General features: G+C 43.5%; 1 protein-coding gene across 12 annotated transcripts in view; it reads left to right on the top strand.

Annotated features, from left to right (window-relative positions):
• Positions 1–24,646, top strand: part of Arpp21 (cAMP regulated phosphoprotein 21) — a 160,555-nt gene that overhangs the window by 108,295 nt on the left and 27,614 nt on the right. For all 12 annotated transcript variants that reach the window (XM_057768307.1, XM_057768315.1, XM_057768313.1 and 9 more), the window contains one exon: positions 474–600. In XM_057768307.1, coding sequence (XP_057624290.1) covers positions 474–600 — 127 coding nt within the window. The remainder of the gene's footprint in view (positions 1–473; positions 601–24,646) is intronic.

Raw genomic sequence — 24,646 nt, 5'->3', positions numbered from 1 at the left:
GAAAATGAGAATTCAAGGCCTCCATACCCATGCTCACACATGTGAACATGTGTATATACATACACATTCACAAGATGCCTTGGATATAGCTAGGTGATTGCTAGGGCTTGGTATGCATGAAACCCTAAGTTCAACCCCCAGTCATGGGGAGTCTCTGGCTTCTTTCTGCTGCATGGTAGATAGGTGTTTCCCTGATGACTATATCCTTCCTCCAGCAGCAGGATGGCAAGACTCCTTCAAATGCTGGCTTAGGAAGCCCAGACTTCACTTCTGCCTCTTTGCAATGATGAAAGCAGGTCATGGGAGTTCCTCAGCACCCAGAGCATGAACAGGAGATAGCTCCCATCATGGGAGAAATAGCCTGCGCATTAAAACAGGGGCGAAAGAGGAGGACGGTGGTCCACCTTTACCATCTGCTACAGTTAGATGACACACAGTTCTCATCTCTGCTTCTCTCTTGTCATGTCCCACAGATGCCCGTATATTACTATCCATCTGGTCAGTACCCTACCTCAACCACACAGCAGTACCGGCCTCTGGCCTCAGTCCAGTACAGCGCTCAGCGGAGTCAGCAAATACCCCAGACCGCACAGCAAGCAGGTATGTGAAGCCTATTTTCTTTCTATGCTCCAGCTTGGTTCGTTCTGATGGTGAGTCTCATACATGTACTCAGCGGATGAGTACCCAAAAGAGACAATTTAAGTCGCACATTTTCCCTATCCAGGGAAGCTAACAAGGCATTTGATAAACTGTGTGGGAAATTAACAGGTAAGGGAAGGAGACGAGGTGTATACTGGGCCTATGCATGCACAGTTGTTCCCCACAAGCTATTTATACAGCCTCTGGGTTTATTTGAAAGCAGGGTGACCAGCACATCCTATCTTTCCAGCCTGTACGGTCTTGCTTTTTCAAAGAGAATATTTCCATGAGTTCTCAAGGAGTCAAATGAGGGTGTTTTGACACTGGCCAAAGCCTCCACACGGTCTTTAGAAGAAGGCTCCTGACCATGCAGCGTGCACTGATGATGGCCACACGCCTGTCACCCAGAGCGTGGCAGACACTGTGCAGCGGGAAGGGGGGCCGATGCACTGTAAGAGAGTGAGTAGTAGGTCTCACAGTGAACCGGTCTCTTTCCCTGCTGTATCCCACGCCAAAGAGAGCCAGCAGCAGGCACCTGCCTACCAGGGCTGAGGGGATTGCCACTAGGCAGAATTCTGGGTCTTCCTGCTGACCACGCTGCAGGGGGATCTGCTAATTGTCATGCTGAAGATACCTGGCAGGAGACACTGCCTTTGTAAGTAGGTCACGCTGAAGAGCAGGGCTCCTACTGTGGCTCTTCCTGAATCCCTGCTCCGAGATCTGATATCTGCGCTGGATAAATGGGTAGACAAATAGATAATACATACAGATAACATGTGGGTAATATGGATAAGATATGTGCCGTTTCTATAAGCTAGAAAAAAGAAAAAAAGAAAAAACCTCACAATCCTTGCCAAGGATCAGTCACAAGCACAAACATCCCAAGATCTCCAAGGCCGATGTTGCTACAGCTTTGCCAGATCCAGATCGGAGACAGAATTCAGTGCTTTTACACCTTGGATGGTTACCTGTTCTTAAAGTTCAAATTATGACCTAGTTAGTCTTTGAGGAGAAATTAGAACAACCTACAACCGCCAGTTTTTGTTTAAATGCTATATTCCTTTGGGACCCCTGAGCAGCCTTTGTACTTTTAAAGAAGTAAAAAGCAAAGGGTTTGAAGTTGTTTTTAAAGGATATTCTTGGACCATGCATTTTGCAATTGCCAGGAAATCTCCAGCATCCTCTAGGGACTGTGTTGTCTGTCCTGCTCAAGCCTGCAGGATAGCACATTTGCATACCAAATTCTCCCATCTTTATCTGCGAATGTTTATAACTATAATTATGATTTTAGGGCTGTGAGAAAGCGCAGATGCTAAAATGCTTGCCACGTGAGCATAAAGACCCGAATTTGAGTCCCAGAACCCAGGTCAGAAGTTTCCAAAGAAGTGTGATGGCTTGAGTTTGTAATCCCAGCCCAGGAGAGATAGAGACAAGTGGACCCTGGAGGCTAAGGGGCCAGCCAGGCTAGTCTACTTAACACAGAGCCAGTGAGATGCCCTGTCTCAAATGCCAAGGTGGATGGCACTGAGGAATGAGATATTCTCTTGCCTCCACATGGGCATGGATACCTACACATATACCACCCTTGCATTCGCGTGAAAACACATATTCACACACAGTTATCATATAATCTCCCAGACCTCTCAGTTCAGAAGGTACCAGAGAGAAGTTTACCTTCGGGTCAGGGTTGTATTTGTCGGAGGCACAATGCAGGTCATTAATTCTACTGATCTCATGTTTCTCTAACAATTCTAAAGAATTATATTAGTCCGATGATAGGGTGTCATGGAAGAATGGAATGTGGCTACAACTGTGTTGCAATCTCCTAAATACTGGGCTTGGGTCTGTGTCCAGGTCTCAGGGAGTCATGTGCTGTGTTAACTGGACCCCAGAATTAGGTTTATCGCAGTCACTGGTCACCCCTTGGCTGTGCCTCCTCTCCATTGTCTGTTCTGATGACTGACATCATATGAGGAAGCAGCTGTAGCATTTTCATTTCTTGATAAGGCATCATGGCAATATTGAGAGACGTAGAAATTCCCTCCTGTTTCCCTGGAGGATACATGTAGATGGACTCAATCATGTGACTTAGTAACCTGGTGTCTGACTCATCCCAGGTTTCATATAGCACCATAGATACGCCATCTCTGAAGACAGACGGTGACCAGTGACCCAATATAATAAAGAGCAAATCCTAAGGATGGTTCATGTTCAGAGTGGTGACAGGCAGATTCCAGGGCCTGGGTGATAGGAATTGTGGTCTGAGAGGGAGAGGAAAGAAAAGGGAAAGGATTCACGAATGACATGGTCCCCAGATGTGTCACCACCAGCACACAGATGCGGACCAAGAGCTTTGCGCCCCTAGGTTTGATGGCTGCCCCTGACACCTGATCTACCACCCCAGCAGAGCTTCCTACAAGGTAGAACTTACTGTGGATTGGTGGCAAATGTTATCTCAGACTCACAGAGACTCCTGTGCTGATAAAATCCAAGTGGCCAGCCTCCCACAGCTGTTCTGTGATAAAGCATGTGTGTTCTATATTCCGTAGGTCAAAAGACCTTTGCTGAGTCTAGTGAAGCCGGCGGAGTTTGCACATGCTGTGACTGGCTTATTTGTGGGAACAATTCTCTTATTTAGACATAGTACCTTTAGACTCACAGTTCTAAGTATGTGGCTCTCAGCCACTTTGGGGGTTGAATGACCCTTTCTCTGGGATCACATATCAGATACCTTGCTTATCAGATATTTATATTATAATTCTTAACAGTAGCAAAATTACAGCTACAAAGTAGCCATGGAACAATTTATAGTTTTATGGGTTGGAGCCACCACAACATGAGGAACTGTATTAAAGGGTCCCAGCACTAGGAAGGTTGAGAACCACTCCTTTAGATGGTTTGTGACAGCTGTGTTTTCCAGAGGAGCTGTGCAATGCTACCTCATCCTCATCCCCTACTCCATTCCACCCTCATCCCCCACTCCACCCCCACCATCTTTAAGGACAACTCAACTTTGACCCCGTGTCTACAGACACGCTCTGTCTCACTCTTCCTTCTGTCTTCTGGGCTGTCACGTAATGGAACATTTTAATCCATTAAAGCCAGGGAGATTTCTCCCTATTCTGCTTCCGGATACTCCCTGTCACTCGTATTTAATAGTAATAAAAAGTCTCTCTCTCTCTCTCTCTCTCTCTCTCTCTCTCTCTCTCTCTCTCTCTCTTTCTCTCTTTCTCCTACATTTTTGGCAGAGTTGATCCCCTGACAGTTGCTATGTCTTTTCTAGTCCTTAAAAACTCCACATGCTGATTTATTTTATCATTTCTTTTTCCATTATGCATGTGTGTATATGTATGTATTATATATGTATGTGTTTGTCTATGCACTATGCATTTATATAGACAAACTAGTGTCTAGGTGGGCGTGGCAAGCAGTGACTCGAGGCTGGTGCTGGGAATGCTTCATCACTCTTCCGCCTTATTCTCAGACATGATAACTCTTCCCAGTCAGCATCCTTTGAACTCCACCTTCGGATGCTGAAATCGCAGGCAGGCCACCATGCCCATCTGGCATTTGCTGGGGAGCTAGGGATCAGAACTCTGGCTCCCAGGCTGCCCAGCAGGTGCTTTCCTCCCTAAGTTATTGCCCCAGCACAGACAGTGAATTCTTATAAAAAGAACTGGAGTCCTTACAACTGGCTGAGCAGGACCCTGAGTGCGCCGATATTAGTCTCACTGGGGACAAGATTCTTCCTCTGGGGGAGGGAAACAACGTACCCACAGCCACATCCCCAAAGGAAAGAGAACTTGCCTCTTTCAGCTGTGAACTGCTCAAAGCTCCATCACCGTATGTGGGCCCATCCGTGCTGCCAGACAGCCATCGCTGCTGTGAGTTGACATGTTCATCGGCCATGTCATGACAACAGATCAGCATTTCTCAGCTCTCTACCTCAATCATTAGCACTCACATCCTCCACCTCCCCCTTCCACAGTGTTCCTGGAGCCTTGGGTGGGAAGTATTGATAGACGCAATTGGTCTGCAGCTGAGTCCTCAGTGACTTACTCTCAGGACCGTGCCATTGTCTCCTGCAAAAAGAAACTTCCCCGACAGAAGTTAAGAGGAACACAGATCCATGGGCATAAACATAAAAATTGAGATGGTAGTCAGACAGAATGGACATTTAGCAAAACAGCAAGTCTCTAGCCTCTTGTCGGCTTCTACACACTGTTGTTTAACAGCAATAATGTCCTCCAGGGTTAGATAAAATAACAAATATGATAACAACAGGCAGTCCATCATTCTACCCATCTAGCAGACCAAGAAAGCCTGCGTTCTTGCATGCCACAAAACTGAGGATTTTCTGGTTGCAGAGCAGAAAGAGAAAATACCCTGAGTGATTCCTAGATTGTGTTATAACTACTGCAGGTGATTCCCCTTGGATTTTGATAGCTATGGAAGCGATTCATTTTTTCAGGTTTATTTTTATTATTTTTATTTATCTGTGTGGAGTATGTCACATGTGAGTGCAGCCATCCGTGGAGGTCAGAAAGGGGTGTTATTGTGAGCTTCCTGGTGTGAGTTCTGGGCACTGAGCCTGTGTTATCTAGAAAAGCAATATGTGTTTTTAACCACTGAGCTTTCTCTCTGTGGGAGATAAATCCTGTCTGGTTTCTGTTTGGTTTTTGTACAGGGTCTCACAAATCTCCACTCTCCACCTCATTCATTGGCTCTTAGATCTTCTTGCACCCCACCTTCCAGGGTTGTCCCCAATCCTTGGATGGGAAGTATTGATAGAGTTTATTCACAGCCTAGTCTGATCCCAAACTCACTCTAAAGCCCAAAGATGATCATAAATTCCAGATCCTCATGTCCCCACCTCCCAGATGCTGGGATTCTAGGTGTGAGTCAACACACCTGCTCTTACCTCTATTCTAGAAAGTCCTTTGCTCTGTGCACTTTCCTTATAGCTAACTGTTTGCTGAATGACTTACATGGGGCAAAAACTGTGCTGCAGATAGAGATCTATCTATGAAAATGCCTTATATTCTAAATTATAGCTCAGATGGACCACATGAAGGGAAGTTCAGTAAATAAACTCCCTGCTCAGGATCTCACTCATAAACACCCATGACCAGATTCAGTAGGTGAAAAAATTAAGATGGGCTGGATAGATGGCTCAGAGGTTAAGAGCACTTAGTGCTCTCGAAGAGGACCTAGGTTCCATTCCCAGCACCCACATAGTGCCATGTAACCATTGGCAACTCCAGTATCAGGGATCTGATGCCTTCTTCTGGTCTGTGTGGGAACTTCATGCACACGGTGCACATGCAAGCATGCAGGCAAACATTAATACACATAAAAACAAAATAAATGTATTTTTAAAAGATGGCAACATGGGGGGTTGCTGGGAGAAAAGTTTCAGGGACGATGGGTGAGAGGAATAAGAGTCTAAAAGCTCAGAAAATGTATGAATTTGCCAAATAATTTAAAAAGAGAAAAGGGACAGTATATTGTACTGAATAATTCAAACAGATTTGTGAAAAATTTTTATGTTTATTGAATGCATTTCTGGTCTGTTTTTAAGTCTCTGTGTTGAGTAAAGGATGCTCCAATGGCCTTGAGATACTCAGGTTGGACTGGAATCCTTTGCAAAGACAGTGGTAAAGGCTTATTTTGCTTTTTCCCCCCCTTGACTGAGTCTCACTCCATAGTCCAGCCTGACCTTAAACTCTCAATCCTTCCACCTCAGCCTCCTCCAATCTGAGATAAATCTCCCTTGGACTGTGCATACTAGTCATAACAGCCATCAGGACTCAGGACTAGTATGCACAGAAGCAGAACACGAACATTTGACGGCGCTCAGTGAAGAAACTGAGCCTAGATCGGCCTTCTGCCCAGTGCTGTCTCTGGTCAGAGAAGATTGGATGCTCCTGAGACTTGAGTACTTTCAGACCGAATACCAAATGCCGCTTTCAAAACCACACAGGCTACTGTGTCAGAAAAAGTTCCTGAACATGTAAGCTGAGAACCACCAAAGTCAGACAAGCCATGAGAGGGGCAAACAAATCCGAGTGTGGGTAAAATCCCCAGGTGCCCTGGAGATCTGGCTGCACTTGACTTTCAGGCTTCTGTCAATAATAGACACATGAGGAAATGTGAGCGAAGGGAGAGCCAGGCCAGGGAATGTAGATTCTGTTTGTCTTGCTAGCTAATAATATGATAATAGGATAACACAGAAGTCTCCAGGTAATGCTCTGAAGTTTGGAAACATTTCAAACATCACACCTCCATCCCGCATCTGAGGAGCCACGGGTATGCAATGATTTCTTCAGGGAAGGATTGCGGAGTAGGAGAGAATCAGCCTGTTGGAAAGACCAGCTTAAAGATTAGGCATAGCTGCGTTTATGTCTATCTGTGTTCATTTTAGAGTGTACAGGGAGTGTGTGTGTCTTACAGAGGGATTGGCGGGGGGTGGGGTAGAGTGGTTGGAGAAAGTGTGAATATTTAAAAGCTAATGGAAACATCTCAGTAATTCAATTCAAATGTAACAGGATCATAGCTGTAAAGGCTGTTGAATGGAAAAGGACAGTTGAGTAGATCAGTTCCTTTCAAATGTATACATTGTTAAAATTCTGACCTTTTTCAGGGGGCAGTACCTGGAGACTTAGGAAACTGTAAACTATGAAGTCCTAATTTTGAGTGTTGAGATGCTAGGAAGAGACCAAGGCTTGAGAGCTCACCCTGTCACCGCATGGTCCCTCATTCCTTCTCCAATCCCTCTGTGCTCTATGGGAAAGAGAACAATGAGACAGTTTTCACGGTAGTTCTGGCAAGAACTACCAATTATCTGTTGCATGAGTATGTTTGAAAATAGACCAAAGTCACAATCCCCTTTCCGACATGCCTGCACGCAAGCTCTATAAATAAGGATGTGTTTAGCTTTATTGGTCTCTTCCTTCAGGTATGTTATTCTATTGTAATGGCGTACTGCTAGTATTAACAACCCTGAATAAGACTGTTACTGCTTCCCTAATGTTCTGAAGCAAGTTGGCAATGGGGCCAATTACACCTTCGTGGAATCTATGTGCTTATTTAACCAGGGCTGACAGCAAGTCCTATATGTTCAGTCTAACTTATTTAGCAGCTGGTGTCGGTGTCATTTGGGAAAAGTTTTGCCTTAAATAAGTCTCTTTCCTCGTTCTGTTTACTTATTGTAGTTCATAATGGGATTTTCCACTTCTGGGGTTGGGTGGAAACGGGGGGAGAGAGAAGAAAGCTGCTCAGTGGCGGAAAGGGAGTATAATTCGGTGTGATAAATAAGATACCGTTATGTGCGGAGTTAGGGAGGTGGCTTGGTCATACAGTTCTTACCACATAAACATGCTGAGCTACATTCAACCCCCAGAATCCACATAGGAAGCCTGGCACAGAGAACTCTCTGGGACTCGGTGTTCATTTAGTCTAGACACAGTGGTGAGGGCTAGTCTCAGTGAAGAGACGCTGCCTCAAAAAATGAGGTGGGAGCAATTGAAGAAGACACACCAAGTCAACCTTCGGTCTCCGCATGCAAATGCGCATACGTGTGCACACAGAGAAAAGACAAAGAAAATGATACTTTAATGTACAGCCATTGGGATTTTATTTTCCTACTTTAATTTTCCTTCCCTGGGATTTGATGATTTTAGAATGGATTTGTTTAATTATTTTACCTATAATCGCCATACATTTTAATATTCAAAACTCCTCAACATATACATACATAATACGTATATATATACACATGTTACATATTTAATTTGAGAAAATAGTATGTTCACAATCACTCAGAGAAGCAACGGGAGGGCTGTCACACCTGACAGCTCTAGGGACATGCTGTGCAATTTTTGTGCCTGCCTTGTGCCATCAGAAGCAGAAGGATAAATGACAAGAGAGTACCATGAGGGTTTAATGGTCTGTCTGATTTCTACTAACAGCTGTGGGAGTCACGCGGATAAATCCTTGTGGAACATACTGTTCGAAAATAATAGTTTGGAAAAGGTTTCTTTGGAAATGTCCCCATGTTTCTTTCATTAATTGCCCTAATTATTACATTTGCAGGAGTGGGGTTGAGAAGTATCACGTTGGGATTAGGGGACAGGTTAACAGGTCTTGGAGCTGATGACAGGAACTGCTATTTTTAAGCATGAAAATTCCGACAGGTTTCCCCATGTGAATGTCTGGGTTTCGTAAACCCCCATAGGAGTTCGTAGGGAGAGGACTTGGTTGGGTCAGGGGCAATGGCCTCTGCCTTTATCATATCTTTCAGATGCTCTGGTTTCATTTGTTGGGCATTTCACATCATGGGTGTGGTGATGTTCTTCCTCATTTGTGTGTGTGCATGCATGTGTGTGTATGTTTTTGTGGAGTGTGTGCAGTGTGATATTTGTATATGAGTGTGTGTGGAGTGTATGTGAGTGTGGTGTGTGTATGTATGTAACAGGGTGTGGTGTGTATGTGTGTGTTGTTTGTATGTGTATGTGTGTGTTGTTTGTATGTGCATGTGTGTGTGTGTGTGTGAGAGAGAGAGAGAGACAGAGACAGAGACAGAGACAGAGAGAGACTGGTGACAAACCATGCTATTTCTGTGTTTTAATTACACAATAGAAAATGGAAGGCAGCAGCTTCTTGAAACAAAGGAAAGAGAGCTGGGGCAACAAGAAAGGAACACAGCAAGGAAAAATAAAAGTATTTTTATGAGTGACTTCTGACAGTTTGATAGACATAAATTTGTTTGAAAAATCTGGTTTCCTAACGACTTTAATGGAATAAGTTAAGAGAGAAAAAACTATTCTGAGCACATACAGTCCTGAACGTCTTTCTTTTTCCCCCTCTATTGGCTTTTTGATAGGTTCTTGCCCATGTATTTGGCTCCGTTACTGCCTGCATTTATGAACTTTAAGTCCCAAGGGTCTTTCAAAAAGCCTTTTAAAAACCTCCTCATTGTCGTTACTTCCTCCTCCCACCCAAACCTGTTCTAGTTCACGAGCGTTTCACTTTCTCTCTTTATATTAGACAAGGTTTTCATGGGAAACTCTAGACACTTTCTGTGTTACATCATAATCACCCCCCCCTTCCTCTTTCTCTGGACTAAGTGACTTTGGAGCCCACAGACTCCTCCTCACTTTGAGAGCTCCTCTCTATCACAACATCCCTGCGTGCCTGGCCATCCCTAAAGCCAGCTTGAAAGGTGGCCCGTGTGTTTGTAGCTTCTTTTAGGAAGTCACAGTTACAAAATGTGAGGGCAAGTTTATCTTTCTTCCTTCATTCAGAGATGTCAGCTACCCATGACAGGACTGTTAGATTTCGGGAGGAGAGTTGTGTTTGTCGTTTTCACTGAATTCACTTTTGCTTAAAATTATTGGTGGTCTTCCCACTTTGAATATAAAGTAGCATGCAAATCACTAAATGCAAAGGGTTATTTCTTAGAATTAAGCTGTTCTCAAAGATGTATTGCTTTATAATCCTTTTCATTCCACTCTCATCAGATGTGGCAGGTGAGTGTAGCCTGCACGGATACAAATGCCATTTCAGCAAAACCAAAGAGAAAGGACCCACTTCATTCATCACATCCCAGACTGCCCCTTCTCCACCATCAGAGTGGTACCCAAGCATTAACTAACCAACCCTTCCAGGTCTCCACCACCAGACTGGTACCCAAACATTAACTAACCAGCCCTTCCAAGTCTCCACCACCAGACTGGTACCCAAACATTAACTAACCAGCCCTTCCAGGTTTCCACTATCAGACAGACACCCAATCATTAACCAGCCCTTCCTGGGCTGAAGTAGAAGAGCGGTCTTCCCACACCAGCAGAGACGTTAGCTGTCCCTGTCACCCATGGAGACCACAGAATTGCATGTGTATCCCTGATTACAGTGGTTCTGAGAGAAATGCCTTGTCTCACACACCCCTCTTCAGCTGGTGAGCCCCAGGCCACATGGTCACAAGAAGAGAAGTCTAATTCAATCATTCTGCAACCCTTCCCTGCCTGCTCGCTGGGGGTAGGGGTGGGGTGTTGATAGTGTGTATAGCCTCCACACTGAGGCTTCTACTTAATCCCTGAAGCCTCAACAGGCTTCCTCAATGGCTTTCTCCGGGGGGTCTCAGAGATGATGAAGATATCCAAAGATTCCAAACAGTCAGTAATGTCTTGATGACACATTGTGCTTGGCTCCCAAAATACTTTCCTTAAGGATTCCTAGAGACCCATTAAAAATGAATTTTTTAAGTTCTTCAAAATATTCCCACCTTTTTGCTTTTTTTATTTTTTTGGAAGTTTTTTGTTCTAGCACCATGGTACATTTTACGAGTCATTGGTTTCTGCTTATTAGAAAAATCTCCTGAGCCTAGGGAGTTGCAGATGAACCAAGGCTCATAAAAGATGTGAGTTATAAGCCATAACATCATAACTGTTCTGGGAACAACAAAAAAAAAAAAAATACAGAAAGAAGGGGACAGAATAGAGCCCTAAACTCCTTGCAAAATACGCAATGCTTCAGAGAAGGCCATAGCTTGAAGCGTGGTGAGAACGCCCCTGGTAGGTCAGCCGGGCTCCACGTGGTTTTGTGCATTCTTTTCCTTACCTAAGGGGATCCCATTATAAAGGCGTGCCAACAACCAAGTCTTCAAAGGCCTGTGCAGCGCTGTGAGAGGACATGGCTCAGAGGGCAGAGGGTTTGATTCTTCTCTAGGGAAGCCAGATGGAGACCCTATCTGAGATCAGCTAGTTCTGCCTGCTGAACAAAAACTTAGCCCTGGCTGTCCCGAACCTGGGTGTGTAGAGTTGAATCAGGAGGAGCAAGGCAAAGACAAAAAGCAAATAGTAGGAACCCCGGTATCTCATAACACCATGCAAGAATTGGGAGCGAGAAAAGATAACCCAGATGGAACTGTCTGTAGAGCTTTGGTTGATGGACAGACATCTTATACATTGTGAAGGGGAAAGAGCATTCTTAGTAAAGGACGAAAACCTCCACCTTAACACGGCAGCGGATTTTGTTGTTGTTGTCTCTTCTTTCTCTGCCTTTGAGCCTCTGTGTGTTCTGTAAATAGGAACCTGCTTTTAACAATAGATAGTGTCACTTACTAAGCACGACACTTCTTATTGACACAGCATGTCTTTGTTCAACGTTTTACACCTATGTACACTGAAGCTTCCAACATCTCTAACTCAACTACTTAACAAATGAAACTGTATTTGATGATTCCACCAAGGTTTGTGTCAAAAACAAAACAATCGACAAATAGTAAGAATAAGTTTACGGTGCTGCAGAGCACAGGGACCATGTGTGAATGTCAGCAGGATTTGTTTTGCATTCGTCACAAAAAGGAAGATTTTGAAGAAAAGCACACTTTTGTTGGCAATATTAATGACAGTCCTTCTGACTTGGGGGTCCAGGAAGGTCTTGGTCAGATGAGGACCACTCGAGGGAGTGCCCCAGGCTTCCACACAACAGTCTTGAGTGAAAGCAGTTCCGCTCTGAGATGCTTCCCCAGGCAGCCTTTGGTCCTGCACTACTACATGCACTGTAGAGACACTTGAGCTTGGGAATCTTGTTTATGATTCTTCAACTTCTAGTATGAATGAATGTTTCATAAAAAGCTGTCATGATTGGCTTGGTAGTTTCCCCTCATACAGGGAGGACCCAATGGAAGTTCCAGGGTAATTTTCTACCTCTGCCAAAAGTTGGGATGCTCACACTACCTCAAAAGTGCCTTTATGCATCTACTACACAAAAGTGATTTTCTTGGCACAGAAATGCACACTGCCACACCCATGTAAACCTGTGTGCCCACCTCCTCACGGTGCCTACTGTTCACCAGGCTCACCAGTTTCTGCATACAGTTACATGGTCCTCAGTTCAGCCACTGACTGACTCTCCCACAAATTCCCGATTTGATTCCACTTTGTTCCTGAATTAATTTCAGTGGTGAAATTGGCATTCTCTCATCAATGCCTTTGGCTTTCGTTGTGATTAAATAGAAAAATAGAAAACCGGGATAAGGGAAGCTTGTGTGTGCGCAAGTCTAAATGCGATGGTCCAGATGGATTGCTTTTAAATGATGGGTGGGATTTGTTTTTGCATTTATTATCAGGCCCTGAAATTTGCACAAAAGATGTTTTTGACTTTGACAGGATACAGTGGCATGTTTGGTGACTGCTATGAAAATAGTGTATTAATATGCCAATATTCACAACATACTTATTAAGCATGCTTCTAAATGAGCCCTACATATTTGTCTCCCTCCATTAAAAATGACAAGATGTGGTGCTAGGGATGTAGCTCCATTGGAAGAATGCTTGCTTTGCTTGCACAAGGTCCAGAGTTCAAACACAAGTGTCATATAAACCAGGCATGAGCCAGGCGGTGGTGGCACACGCCTTTAATCCCAGCACTCGGGAGGCAGAGGCAGGGGATCTCTGGGAGTTCGAGGCCAGCCTGGTCTACAAAAGCTAGTTCCGGGAGAGGCACCAAAGCTACAGAGAAACCCTGTCTTGAAAAACCAAAAATAAAATAAAATAAAATAAAATAAACCAGGCATGGTGAATACACAGCAGTAATACTGGCATGCAAGAGGTGGAGGCAGGGGAAGCAGAAGTCTGTAGTCATCCTTGGCTATGTAGAGAGTAAAGTTAGCCTGGGATACAGGAGACCTGGTCTGAAAAAATAGTAGATAAAATGCAGTAAGACAAACATAGAAAACATAGACACGAAACCTTCATAGTAGGTGAATCTACCAAATTCTAATTCTACACAGCAAGTTCACAGATCACTGGAGCAATCTGGAGTACTCAGATCCCAGGGAACACCAGGGATCAATAAACCCACATTACACTTGGATCTGAAGTTCAACTTCATCCCACCATATTGAGTCTTCTGACTCTGATTGCTTCCTTCCTCAGAATGTGCACACAAGGTTGTTGCCTTTCTGGCACCCCAATACTGTCAGTCACAGAAGGGGGGTGGTGTGGTAGTTTGAATGTATTTGACCCCCATAAGCTCACAGAGAGTTGCACTATTAGGAGGTGTGGCTTCCTTGGAGTGGGTATGGCTTTGGTGGAGGGAGTATGTCATTGTCAGGGTGGGCTTTGAGGTTTCCTATGCTCAGGATACTTCCAGTGAGTCAGTTGACTTCCTGTTGCCTGAGTCAAGATATAGGATTCTCAGCTCCAGCACCATATCTGCCTGTATGCTGCCATGCTATCCACCATGATGATAATGGACTGAACCTCTGAAACTGTAAGTGAGTCCCTCAATTAAATGTTTTTATTTATAAGAGTGGCCATGGTTTTGGTGTCTCTTCACAGCAATAAAAATCTAACTAAGAGCCAGGCGCAAGCCTTTAATCCCAGCACTCAGGAGGCAGAGGCAGGTGGATCTCTGTGAGTTCGAGGCCAGCCTGGTCTACAAGAGCTAGTTCCAGGACAGGCACCAAAAACTACAGAGAAACCCTGTCTCGAAAATCAAAAAATAAAATAAAATAAAATAAAATCTAACTAAGACAGAAGTTGGTTCCAGGAACGGGGTATTGCTGTGATAGGCCTGACCATACTTTTATTTGGAGTGATATTGGACTTTGGGACTTTGAGTTAGGAAAGCAGTGGAATACTTTGCCTAATGGGTCATACTAGGAGGAGCGTGGAAGGCAGTGGTGTTGAGTGTGATTTGATGAACTGTGGGGGCCACGTCAAAAAGTTTTAGAGGAGAAGAATTTTAGTATGTTGCCTAGAGATCATTCTTGTGATATTTTCATAAAGGAGGTGGCTGTTTTTTGCCCTTGTTTGAAAAGTTTTCCCAACATTAAAGTGAAGAATTTTGGATTAATTTCATTGGCAGAAGGAATCTCAAAACAGCCTAGTATAGACTTTGTCATGTGGTTTTTGGTGGTAACTCTAATGAAGATTTTTAATGAAAATGAACTACAGAAAAGGTTCAAGTTGGGTATGAAGGTGCATGCCTTAACCCCAACACTCAGGAGACAGAGGCAGGCAGATCCCACCCAGTTAAGTTTCCAACTTGTAAAAAGGAATTTAAGCAAAGCTTAGAGTATGATATGATGGTGCATGCCTTTAGTCCCAGCACAGGAAAGCAGAAGTTGGAGGGTCTCTGAGATTGAAGCCAGCATGGTACACAAAGAAAGTTCAGGAAAAATCAAGTTTAGGCAGTGAAGATGGGAAACAGAAAGCTAGTGAAGATGCAATTGAACAAGGGGACCATGTTCTAGCCTCAGAAAGCAGCAGAACTTGGCGGTTTCAGTCACATGGTTCTGGTTTTAGAGTTAAAGATAGAAGAAATGGGTTATCAAATTGTCTCAGTGCCTAAGGAACGCCACTGGGGCCAGGCCTGTGTCAGAGTGTAACTGAATAGAGGCCTAGGAGAGAGGCCATTGTGTGAAGCTGTGAAGCTGAAGCTTGGATTGCCTTGGAGAGCCCAAGATGTTAGAGATGCCAGAGTCATGGGGTACCTGCTGAGGAGAGCTGTTAACGGGAACTAACACCAGCCCAAGAGAAAGAAGTGTGCTGTAGTCTGCAAAGCCCAACAGAATTGGAGAGCTAAGTGTTGTAATATGAGCGGCAGGGCTGCGTCCCTGGCACCCAGCCGCCCACATGGTTAGCTTATGCCCCGAAATAATTATACGGAAACTGTATTCTTTTGATCGCTGCCTGGCCCATTAGTTTCAGCCTCTTATTGGCTAGCTCTTCCATATTGATCTAACCCATTTCTAATATTCTGTGTAGTACCAAGAGCTGGCTTACCAGGGAAGATCTTAACCTGCGTCTGTCTGGAGTGGGAGAATCATGGCGACTCCTGACTCAGCTTCTTTCTCCCAGCATTCTCTCTGTTTACTCCACCCACCTAAGGGCTGGCTTATAAATGGGCCTAGGCAGTTTCTTTATTAATTAACCAATGAAAGCACCAGATTAATACAAGACCCACATCCATCATTTCCCCTTTTTCTGTTTAAACAAAAAAGAAAGGCTTTCATTTTAACATAGTAAGATTACATATAGCAAAACAGTTATCAAGCAAGGATTACAGTTATAATATTTATATCTATTTTATCTCTTATCATAACTAAGGAAAACTATAACTATCTATCCATTCTTTAACTCCATCAAAGACTCTAGAAGGAAATAATATTACCTAAGTAAACAAGAAATCCAAAACTCTAGAAATGACAGAGACATCTCACTGCCTGGACAGTCACCCAAAGTTCTTTTGTACTGTTGGGGCATCCATCTTTGGCCTACAGGCCCATAGTATCCAGCAGACACATTTTCATGAAGCAGGAAATTCCAAAGACAGTTCAGTCACTTTCTGTTGTGTCCTGCAGAATGTCTCGCAGACTCTTTCATGAATCAGGAACCCCGAAAGACCATCTCACCTTTAGGCAAGTTCAGTAGTCCTCTCTCTGAGGGTTCTCTGTGTCCAGTTTATGCAACAGTCCAGGCAAGAGCAGTTTCTTTCCCAAATGGCTATCAAACTCCATAAGGAGCCTCTTTAATGCCCATCTTCCTCTTGAAGTAGATTGGTGCTGTCAGGAGCAGACGTGTCTCATTGTCATGAAAAGCCCTAAGTTATTAAAACATTAAATGCCATATTCTGCAGTCTTTGAAAGATATGAAGAATGCCTATCTAGTTGAAATATATCTATGCACATCTAGAAAATCTAACTAACATGACTAAAAGCTTGACAATTATCGATGATTATCCATTAACAACCTATATACATTACATTTTTAAATGAACTATATAGTCACAATACCTTAATCAAGATTAGAAATATGCATATACATATAACAAAACTGACCTTCAAATCCACACCAAAGCAAATTATTACCAGGGAAGATCTTAACCTGCGTCTGTCTGGAGTGGGAGAATCATGGCAACTCCTGACTCAGCTTCTTTCTCCCAGCATTCTCTCTGTTTACTCCACCCACCTAAGGGCTGGCCTATAAATGGGCCTAGGCAGTTTCTTTATTAATTAACCAATGAAAGCACCAGATTAATACAAGACCCACCTCCATCAGCTAAGAGCAAAGCATTTCAATGCGAAGTTTAGAGTTTGCCCAGTTGGCTTTCTGTCTTGCTTTGGTCCCGTATTTCCTCACCATGCTCCCTTCCCTATGTTTTGGAATGGTATATCCTGTGCCATTATATATTGGAATTATGTGATCTGCTTTTTGGTTTGATTTTACAGGGGATTATAGTTAAGAGATTGCATGAATCTCAAAAAAGACTTCAAACTTTAGACTTTTAAACATTGTTGAGACTGTCATAGACTAGGAGGACTTTTGGAGTTGGACTAAATTTATTTTGTATTATGATATTGTTAAAGGTTTATGGGGGCAAAGGAGTGGAATGTGGTAGTTTGAATGTATTTGACCCCCATAAATTCATAGAGAGTGGTACTATTAGGAGGTTTGTCACTGTCAGGGTGAGCTTTGAGGTTTCCTATGAACAGGATAACACCCAGTGAGTCGTCGACTTCCTGTTGCCTTTAAGTCAAGATGAAGGTAGGAACTCTCAGCTCCAGTACCACATCTGCCCTGCATGCCCCCGTGTTCCCCATCGTAAGGACCTCTGAAACTGTAAGTGAGCCCCCTCAATTAAATGTTTTCATTTTTGAGAGTTGCTGTGGTCATGATGTCTCTTCACAGAAATAAAAACCTAAGCAGGTGGTAAACCCACTCTTTCTCCCTTCTGTGGAATTACCACCTGCTTGACTCGCCACTTGCCTCTTTTGCAGGATAAACTCCTCTGTACAAAACGAGATGGAAAAAAGAACTACTTACTGCCTTTTCTTATCTTTAGTTCTCTCTCATTCCTCCCATTTCTTTTCATGTGGATTAAACAATTGAAATTTATTTTCTCAGCCGCTAAGGCTCTGAGGCCGTGGCTCAGAATCCACTGTCAGATTTGATGTCTTTCAAATGGGCTGATGTGGACCCATTCTTTGTAAACCGAAGAAAGATGTTCAGTGTAGAAAATCAATGTATTTTGGTCAAGTATCAGTATCTTTCCAATGTAGTCAACAAACACTTGTACTTTGGATTAAGATGTCAACAATTTTAATTAAGCAGATAGAAAGAATGATCCCGTGTCCCCTCTTGTTTAGCAACACTGCATACTGTAAGAATTACCTTCCACCTCAGTAATTAGATGGCATTTACCAAAAATCCCTTTGCATGTTTGTGTGTAGTACAGATATTAGAAGCCTATAGAAAAAGATACTAAGCTAGGGTTTGTCAAGGAGACCATGAGAAGCAGGCTAACAAGATTCCAAGCCCCCTCCCTTTGCTCGTTGTTATTGGCTTGCGTGACAGTAACTGGGTATAAATTATGTAGTTCAGTAATGCCAGCTCCCAGCATCACCAAGAGCTGTACCCCTGCCTCAGCTCCCATCCCCGAGGGCTTGTGGCATTGTTCTAAAGACTTATCTACTTGAATTCTTTCAATTTGCCTCTCAGTGACAGGCAGCACTTGTAAGGGGACAGCTGCCATGTGGCTGTTTCTGTTATATTTGGAGCAGAAGCCTGGGTTGGGTTTGGAGAGTCTGTGGGGAGGCTGAGCCTCTGAGGAATCACAACAGATGGCTTTATTGAGGAGCTAGCAGGCGTGGGAGTAGAAGCAGGAAGTAGAAAGACACACCAGCTGGGAGTTGTGTGCCTGCTAGTCCTAAAGGAACATGATATGAGGCTCATGATTGACTGGAACTATATTATGTATGTGGAAGAATTTGGAGACGTTGTGGAATCAAATTAAAACTGGGAAGACTTTAAAATGAAAGAGTGTGTCACCACCCTGTGGACAGGAAACTTATCCTCTGGCCCAGCCCTTTAATGTGATACCAATTAACCAAGGCATAGCTGGGCTTGAAACTCAGCAGTAAAATTTTTAGCGAGAATGTGCAATGCTCTGGCTTCAATCCCCAGCACCAACAAACCAACAAGTAAATTAGAGGAGTGGGAAGAGGGCTCAGTGGGTAAAGGGCATGCCAAACTCACTATGAGGACGTGAGTTCAGATCCCGGGAAGACGCTTAAAAAGATAGCCACGGTAGAGTATATCTGTAGCCCCAGTTCTCCTCTGGGGAGAAGGGAGATGGAGGGAAAAAATACCCAGAAGTCCGAGGGTCGGGTAGCCTGACTTGCACAGTAGCAAACAAGAGTCCCTGAAGACTAACCACAGAGGTTGCCCTCTGACCTTCGCACCAAGGCAAACACAAGCCTGCTGCTGACTTACACACAGCCCCACTCCCTCACCCTATCCTCCCATTCCTCCATGCCTGATGATGATTAAAGAAGTTAGCTAGGAGAGAAATGTTCTTTGACGGTTCCTAAAATAACTGCTCCTCAAAACATATTGCACCTGCCTTCAGACTGGTGTGCGGAAGGGTTATGAAGAATATTTGTAAATGGGGACTTGGGGAATCCCAGACTCCTCCGGTTATCAATGTCTAACCAAAGGTGATTCACCTTGGCTGGGGGACATGCATTCCTTTACTCTTCTCAAAGCTTCCTTTCTCTTTAAATATAATGGATTCTAAGACTCACCCGGTCAGTTTCTCTAAAATACATTCTTCAGCAATTAATATGGCATGAATATTTAAGAACTTCTGGCTTGCCGGAAATCAACTTTGAAAAGCCTTCTGATTCTCGTTTCCTTTCCAGTGTTCAAAGGGAACCCACACTAGATGGAATGCCATACTGATCAAACTGAGCATGAATTTTCATCCATGCTTTCAAACACGTCTTTAGGTTGCCAGGACTGTCATCTGACACAGCAAATGTTTATTTGCCTTCTTGGTCCTTAGGAGTATGTTCAGAGATGTTGACGGGTGGGAAGGTGGATCTGTCGCACGGAAGCAAAGGACAAAGTGTGTCAAAAGTAAGATCTAGTAGGAGACTTGGGCTCTTACGATGCAAGCTATTCATAAGCTGTTGAGTCTTCGTAGGCACTTCCTTATACAGCATCACCACAAGAGGAAGTCAAAGAACTTCCTGTAACATCTACTTCCTGTGTCAGGTCCCTAGGTGGAGGACACTCAAGGAGACTGACAGCAAGGCTGAGTTCTACTCTGTTGCTTTTCTTTTTTTTAACCCTACCTTTAAGAGGTAATACTTTTATAACTCCAAGTGAAAAATAATATCAGTAGATTTAAGAACCAAGCAAGTTCTTTATTCTTAAATGATAGAAAAAGGAACTGAGGGAAAATGAATTTCTAAGGTTCAGAGTCAAGAAAGACTAGGGCTTTGGCTACTGGCCCCTGAAGGTGTGCACTTACTAAGTAAAATGTTTACATCAGGCCCGTTTCTGAGGGTGCCATTCTAAATGAAAACATAACACCAATTTTGTACTGAGTATTTACCAAGCCTTAAAACAGTGCCAGGCAGGATCCAATGATAGTTGCAGAGAGAGCCGTGGGGGTCATACCACACTGAAGCTATCCCCACCACTCCTCCTAGAATCCTTCAGATGAGCTATGATTCCACAGCACATTCAAAGAATGAAAAACTTCTTCCAAATGGAGAATAGTCAGCTTGGAAGTTGAAACTGGCAATAATTATCCATAGGCGCATGTGCTCATTCACAGGAATGCATATGTGTGCTCATGCACAGGCACGTATGCTCATTCACAGGCATGCACATATATGCTCATTCACAGGCATGCACATATATGCTCATTCACATGCATGCACATGTGTGCTCCTACACAGGCATGTGTGCTCATTCACAGGCACTCCCACATGCTCACCTACACAGCCTTGTGGAATCTCTCTCTTCTGCCACTTTGCCTGTGTTTTTGCTTAGAAGTCAGTCACCAATCCTCGCTGATGTTCTACTTTCTTCTTGGTTTACATCTGCCAAGGTGTCAAATGCTAAAGCAGGATTGTCTTCCTATTGTCTCTTTCCTTCTGTGATTTGGGTTGAAAGAGCCATGGCAAAGCCTGTTAGAAATGTGTCTGAGGTGGGTTCTGAGAGACAGCTAGGAGGTTTAGCTACAGGCAGAAGGCATGGGGGCAGTATGAGATGCTGTAACATGTAGTTAACTTAGATCCTCTTTTGTGTCCTGGGTCTTTCAGTCTATCTCAAAAGCAGGCATCCATGTACTGAAGTCAGAGCTGAAACCTTATTGGTTCAGTATAGCTGGGATACATGCTATACTCATGCTTTCTTGTCAAGGAACAAAATACAACCATTGCAAGATGCAAAGAAATGGCATGGAAATGCACAAATTCAGCAAAGTGCTTTTAATGCTTATTCAATTAAATTGCAAGTAAGTAGTTCCCTCCTACTGGGATAAAAGATGAGAAAGACAAAAATATGCCCTTTTAGATAGGTTGGCCGCAATAATCACTACATATAAATTATTTACCCTCTGTAATAGAATAGTTAAGCTAAGAACAAAGGCATTAGATTACCTGAGATCAAACCTCTGCTATGTGCAACAGTGCGACCTTGAACAAATTAATCTCTGTGTCTCAGTGCTCTTACACATAAAGAGATGGTCCTAAGACTATCTCATCAGCACTTAAATGCAATAATGCCAGGGAATTGCTTAGTTAAATGGTTGGCACATAGCTCTTGACATAGAGAGAGCAATGCCTAGGGAATAATGAAGCCAGATGCCCCCGCACATCTGTTGAAGAGAAGAGTGATTCTGAAGACCTCCCATTCCAAGCCCCCCTCCTTCTTATGGGAATAAATATCCAGCATAAGGTCCTAAGTCCTATCCCCAAACCCACATTTAAAAAGAAAGCCAGAATTGACTGGTGGTGGCGCACGCCTTTAATCCCAGCACCTAGGAGGCAGAGGAAGGTGGATCTCTGTGAGTTCAAGAGCTAGTTCCAGAACAGCCAGGACTGTTATAGCACACATTTGTAATCCCAACACTCAGGCAGCAGACTCCTTGGCCAAGAGTCCTAGCTTACTTGTTTATTCCAGGCCAGTGAGAGACTAGGTTTAACAAAATCCAAAGAGGCAAGGTAGAGGTGGGTGGTACCTTAGAAACACAGGATGAGATAATTTCTGGCCTCCACACACACACACACACACACATGTACATATGCATGCATACCTCCACACATGTGTATCTGCATGCCTATGTCTGGTCACAAATGAACATACACACATGCATACATACACAAGATAAAAAATCAACTGGAGCCATTGCTCTACCAAGTTCCCACCTAGAACTAACATGTTTGTGTCTACTAGTTGGGGTTGTAGTAGCCTACAGGTAACATTGGATGCTGTCAGAGGCTCCAGTCTCTTTAAGGCTGGAAACAAGAGCAGTTTTGCCACCGCAGAGGAAGCACCACTGTCATGAAACCCAACAGTCACAATCGGGCACTAATTTGTTTCCTGGCCTGCCCTAGATGTCACTGCCTGTGCCGGATCACCATACAACATATATTCTTGTTGGAATTTGGAGCCTCCAGGCTGCCTATGTGCCAATTGCTTTCACTTGGGGTTCTACTCTGTAATTTATCATAGAAGTGTCCTACCCTGCTCAAATGTGCCCTTTGTGGGAAGAGGCAAAGCTAATAGACTTTCCAAGTGTGTTTGAATGGCTTCAATAAATCACTGCTGCCACTGTAAGCAGCTTTATCATTTGGCAGGACAATAAGTTATCTTTAGGCTTTGGAGACACAGGCTCTCCAAGACTTTTATTTGTGTAAATTATAATGCATCATAACCCATTTCCTAAAATGAAATTAAGAAGCCCACAATGTGTGTGTTTTTAAGATGGAAGAACGCATGCTGAAGATAACGTGTGAGTCAATGAGGGAAGAGAACACTTTATTCTGCTTGTGTTATGGCAGCATTTTATTTCTTTATTATTACCACGGTGATGTGAGCATTAAAAGCTTGTAACTGGGGTTAAATTTTGACTGGCTCTTGATCGCCCCAGTGTTTCTGTGGAAACAGTCGACAAGGAAGAGAGACTAAGGGCAGGGCATCCGCTTTGTAAAGCGAGAAAGCACTTCCATTTGCAGTAGCCCTGCCTTCTGTGAGCATCTGAGATCAGATCCCAGCACCAGCATAAGGAGTGAGGTGTGGCGGTGCACGCCTGTAACCCTGGCACTGGGGAGGGGCAGACCAGAGATCCTTGGTATTTGCTGTTCAACTGGCCTACTTGAGTTGCCGAGCTCTGGGTGCAGTAAGAGACCCTGTCTCAAAAAACAAAACAGAGAGTGATTGTGGAAGACACCCAACATCAACTTCTAGTAGCCACATGCAAGAATTTGTGTGTGAGCTACACACACACACACACACACACACACACACAATTCACTTAGATATGCCGTGTTGAGAGACTGAAAAACTTATGGCTTGACATATATTTATCCCTTGTCAGTTCTGTTTGACAACTTTCTCAATCAATCAAGTTATGGAATCAAATTATTTCCTCTAGTATTATTATCTGGAACCATCTCTGAATTTCTCAGTCCTTTATCATTCGCCAAGCTCAGATTCAGAAGGCATCTGATTTGAATCTCTGAGATCCCTGATTGGGAAGATAAATGTATTACATAACAACACAGTGTCTGAGGTTCCCAATAAGAAAAAATGCAATCTACTTTTGATATTGTTTGGGGACTCTATTCAGGATGATGGACAATAAAGTCTGTTCTTTTTATTGGATTGACTGGGAAGCTGTTTGGTATCTGTAAACTAATCTGCCATCACTTTGTACGTGATAAGAAAGTACTTTTGCCTGTAATTGCACCAATAGCTCACTGCAAGAAAATGATGTCGACAAAGAAGCCAGCTTTTAGAATGAGCAACTGCTGTATCTGTTTGGAAACCATTTGTTCCGTGGCTTTGGCCTTTGTTATTGTTTTGCTTTTGCTTATTTTGTGCTACTGCAGATGCCACTCGTGTTAGAGACTTAAGTGGCATGCATTATCTCCTGAGTTCAATCCCCACCACTGCAGAGAGAGAGAGAGAGGGACAGAGTCAGAGACAGACAAGGAGATAGATAGAGACAGAGAAATAGAAACAGAGACAATGAGAGAGACACAGAAATTGAGATAGAGACAGCAAGAGACATAGAAATAGTGGGAGAGTCAGAGACAGAGACAGACAGATAGAGACAGAGAGACAAAGGGACAGAAACAGGCAGAGAGAGAGAGAGAGAGAGAGAAGCAGATACAGAGAAATAGAGACAGAGAGACAGAAACAAAGAGAGACATGGAGAAATAAGAGTATTTCCAGTCCTGTTATGTTTGATTTAGTTTGAATTCTTTCTACACTTACTTATTAACAATATGAACTCACGTGGCCTGACACAGTTCAGGTCTTGACACATCTTAATATATAGTGGCTGTTTATTTTAATATGTGGTGACTATTTATTCTTACTTCAAAACACACTGTGACTATTATGAAGAACGTCAGAGCCTCACAAGCATTCCCCTGCCTCATCCCAGGGTTTCTCAAAACAGACAGGGTGTCGTCTTAACTTTTACAGTTAGACCATAAATGCCACCATTCCATAGATAATCAGGATCAGCCTGTGACTTCTGTCTTCCCACTTCTTCGGCTTTCTTGGATAGCTTCTGGCTCTTTCAGCTGTCTCTTTTCTCTGGAGCCTACGTCAAACAGAGCTCATGCTTCTGCAGACTGCAGGGTGTCACGTGTGTGCACACGTGCATGCATGCATGCGTGCTGTGGTTAGAAGGATGGAGACGGACCGTGGAGTTGGAGGCGCAGAGTCTACGGGTTCTGAATATGTAGAGCTCCCTCTCTCTGTTGCTTCTCCTCTTTTCTCAAAACCTTCACCTTCCTTGTTTCTCTAAGAGTGTCCATGAGAAACGGGGCTAATTTCCTGTTTTCAAGATGTTACTAACATATAAAATCTATCGCAAACATTAAGAATTATTGTTTTTAAATGTATTTATTTTACAAATAACAACACATGGCATTGCCCAGTACTAAAATACTAAGATGCAGTGTTAG

Source organism: Chionomys nivalis, chromosome 4, assembly GCF_950005125.1.
Source record: "Chionomys nivalis chromosome 4, mChiNiv1.1, whole genome shotgun sequence".
NCBI lineage: Eukaryota > Metazoa > Chordata > Mammalia > Rodentia > Cricetidae > Chionomys > Chionomys nivalis.
Note: the sequence above shows the minus strand (reverse complement) of the source record. Positions and strands in the feature narration are given on the sequence as shown.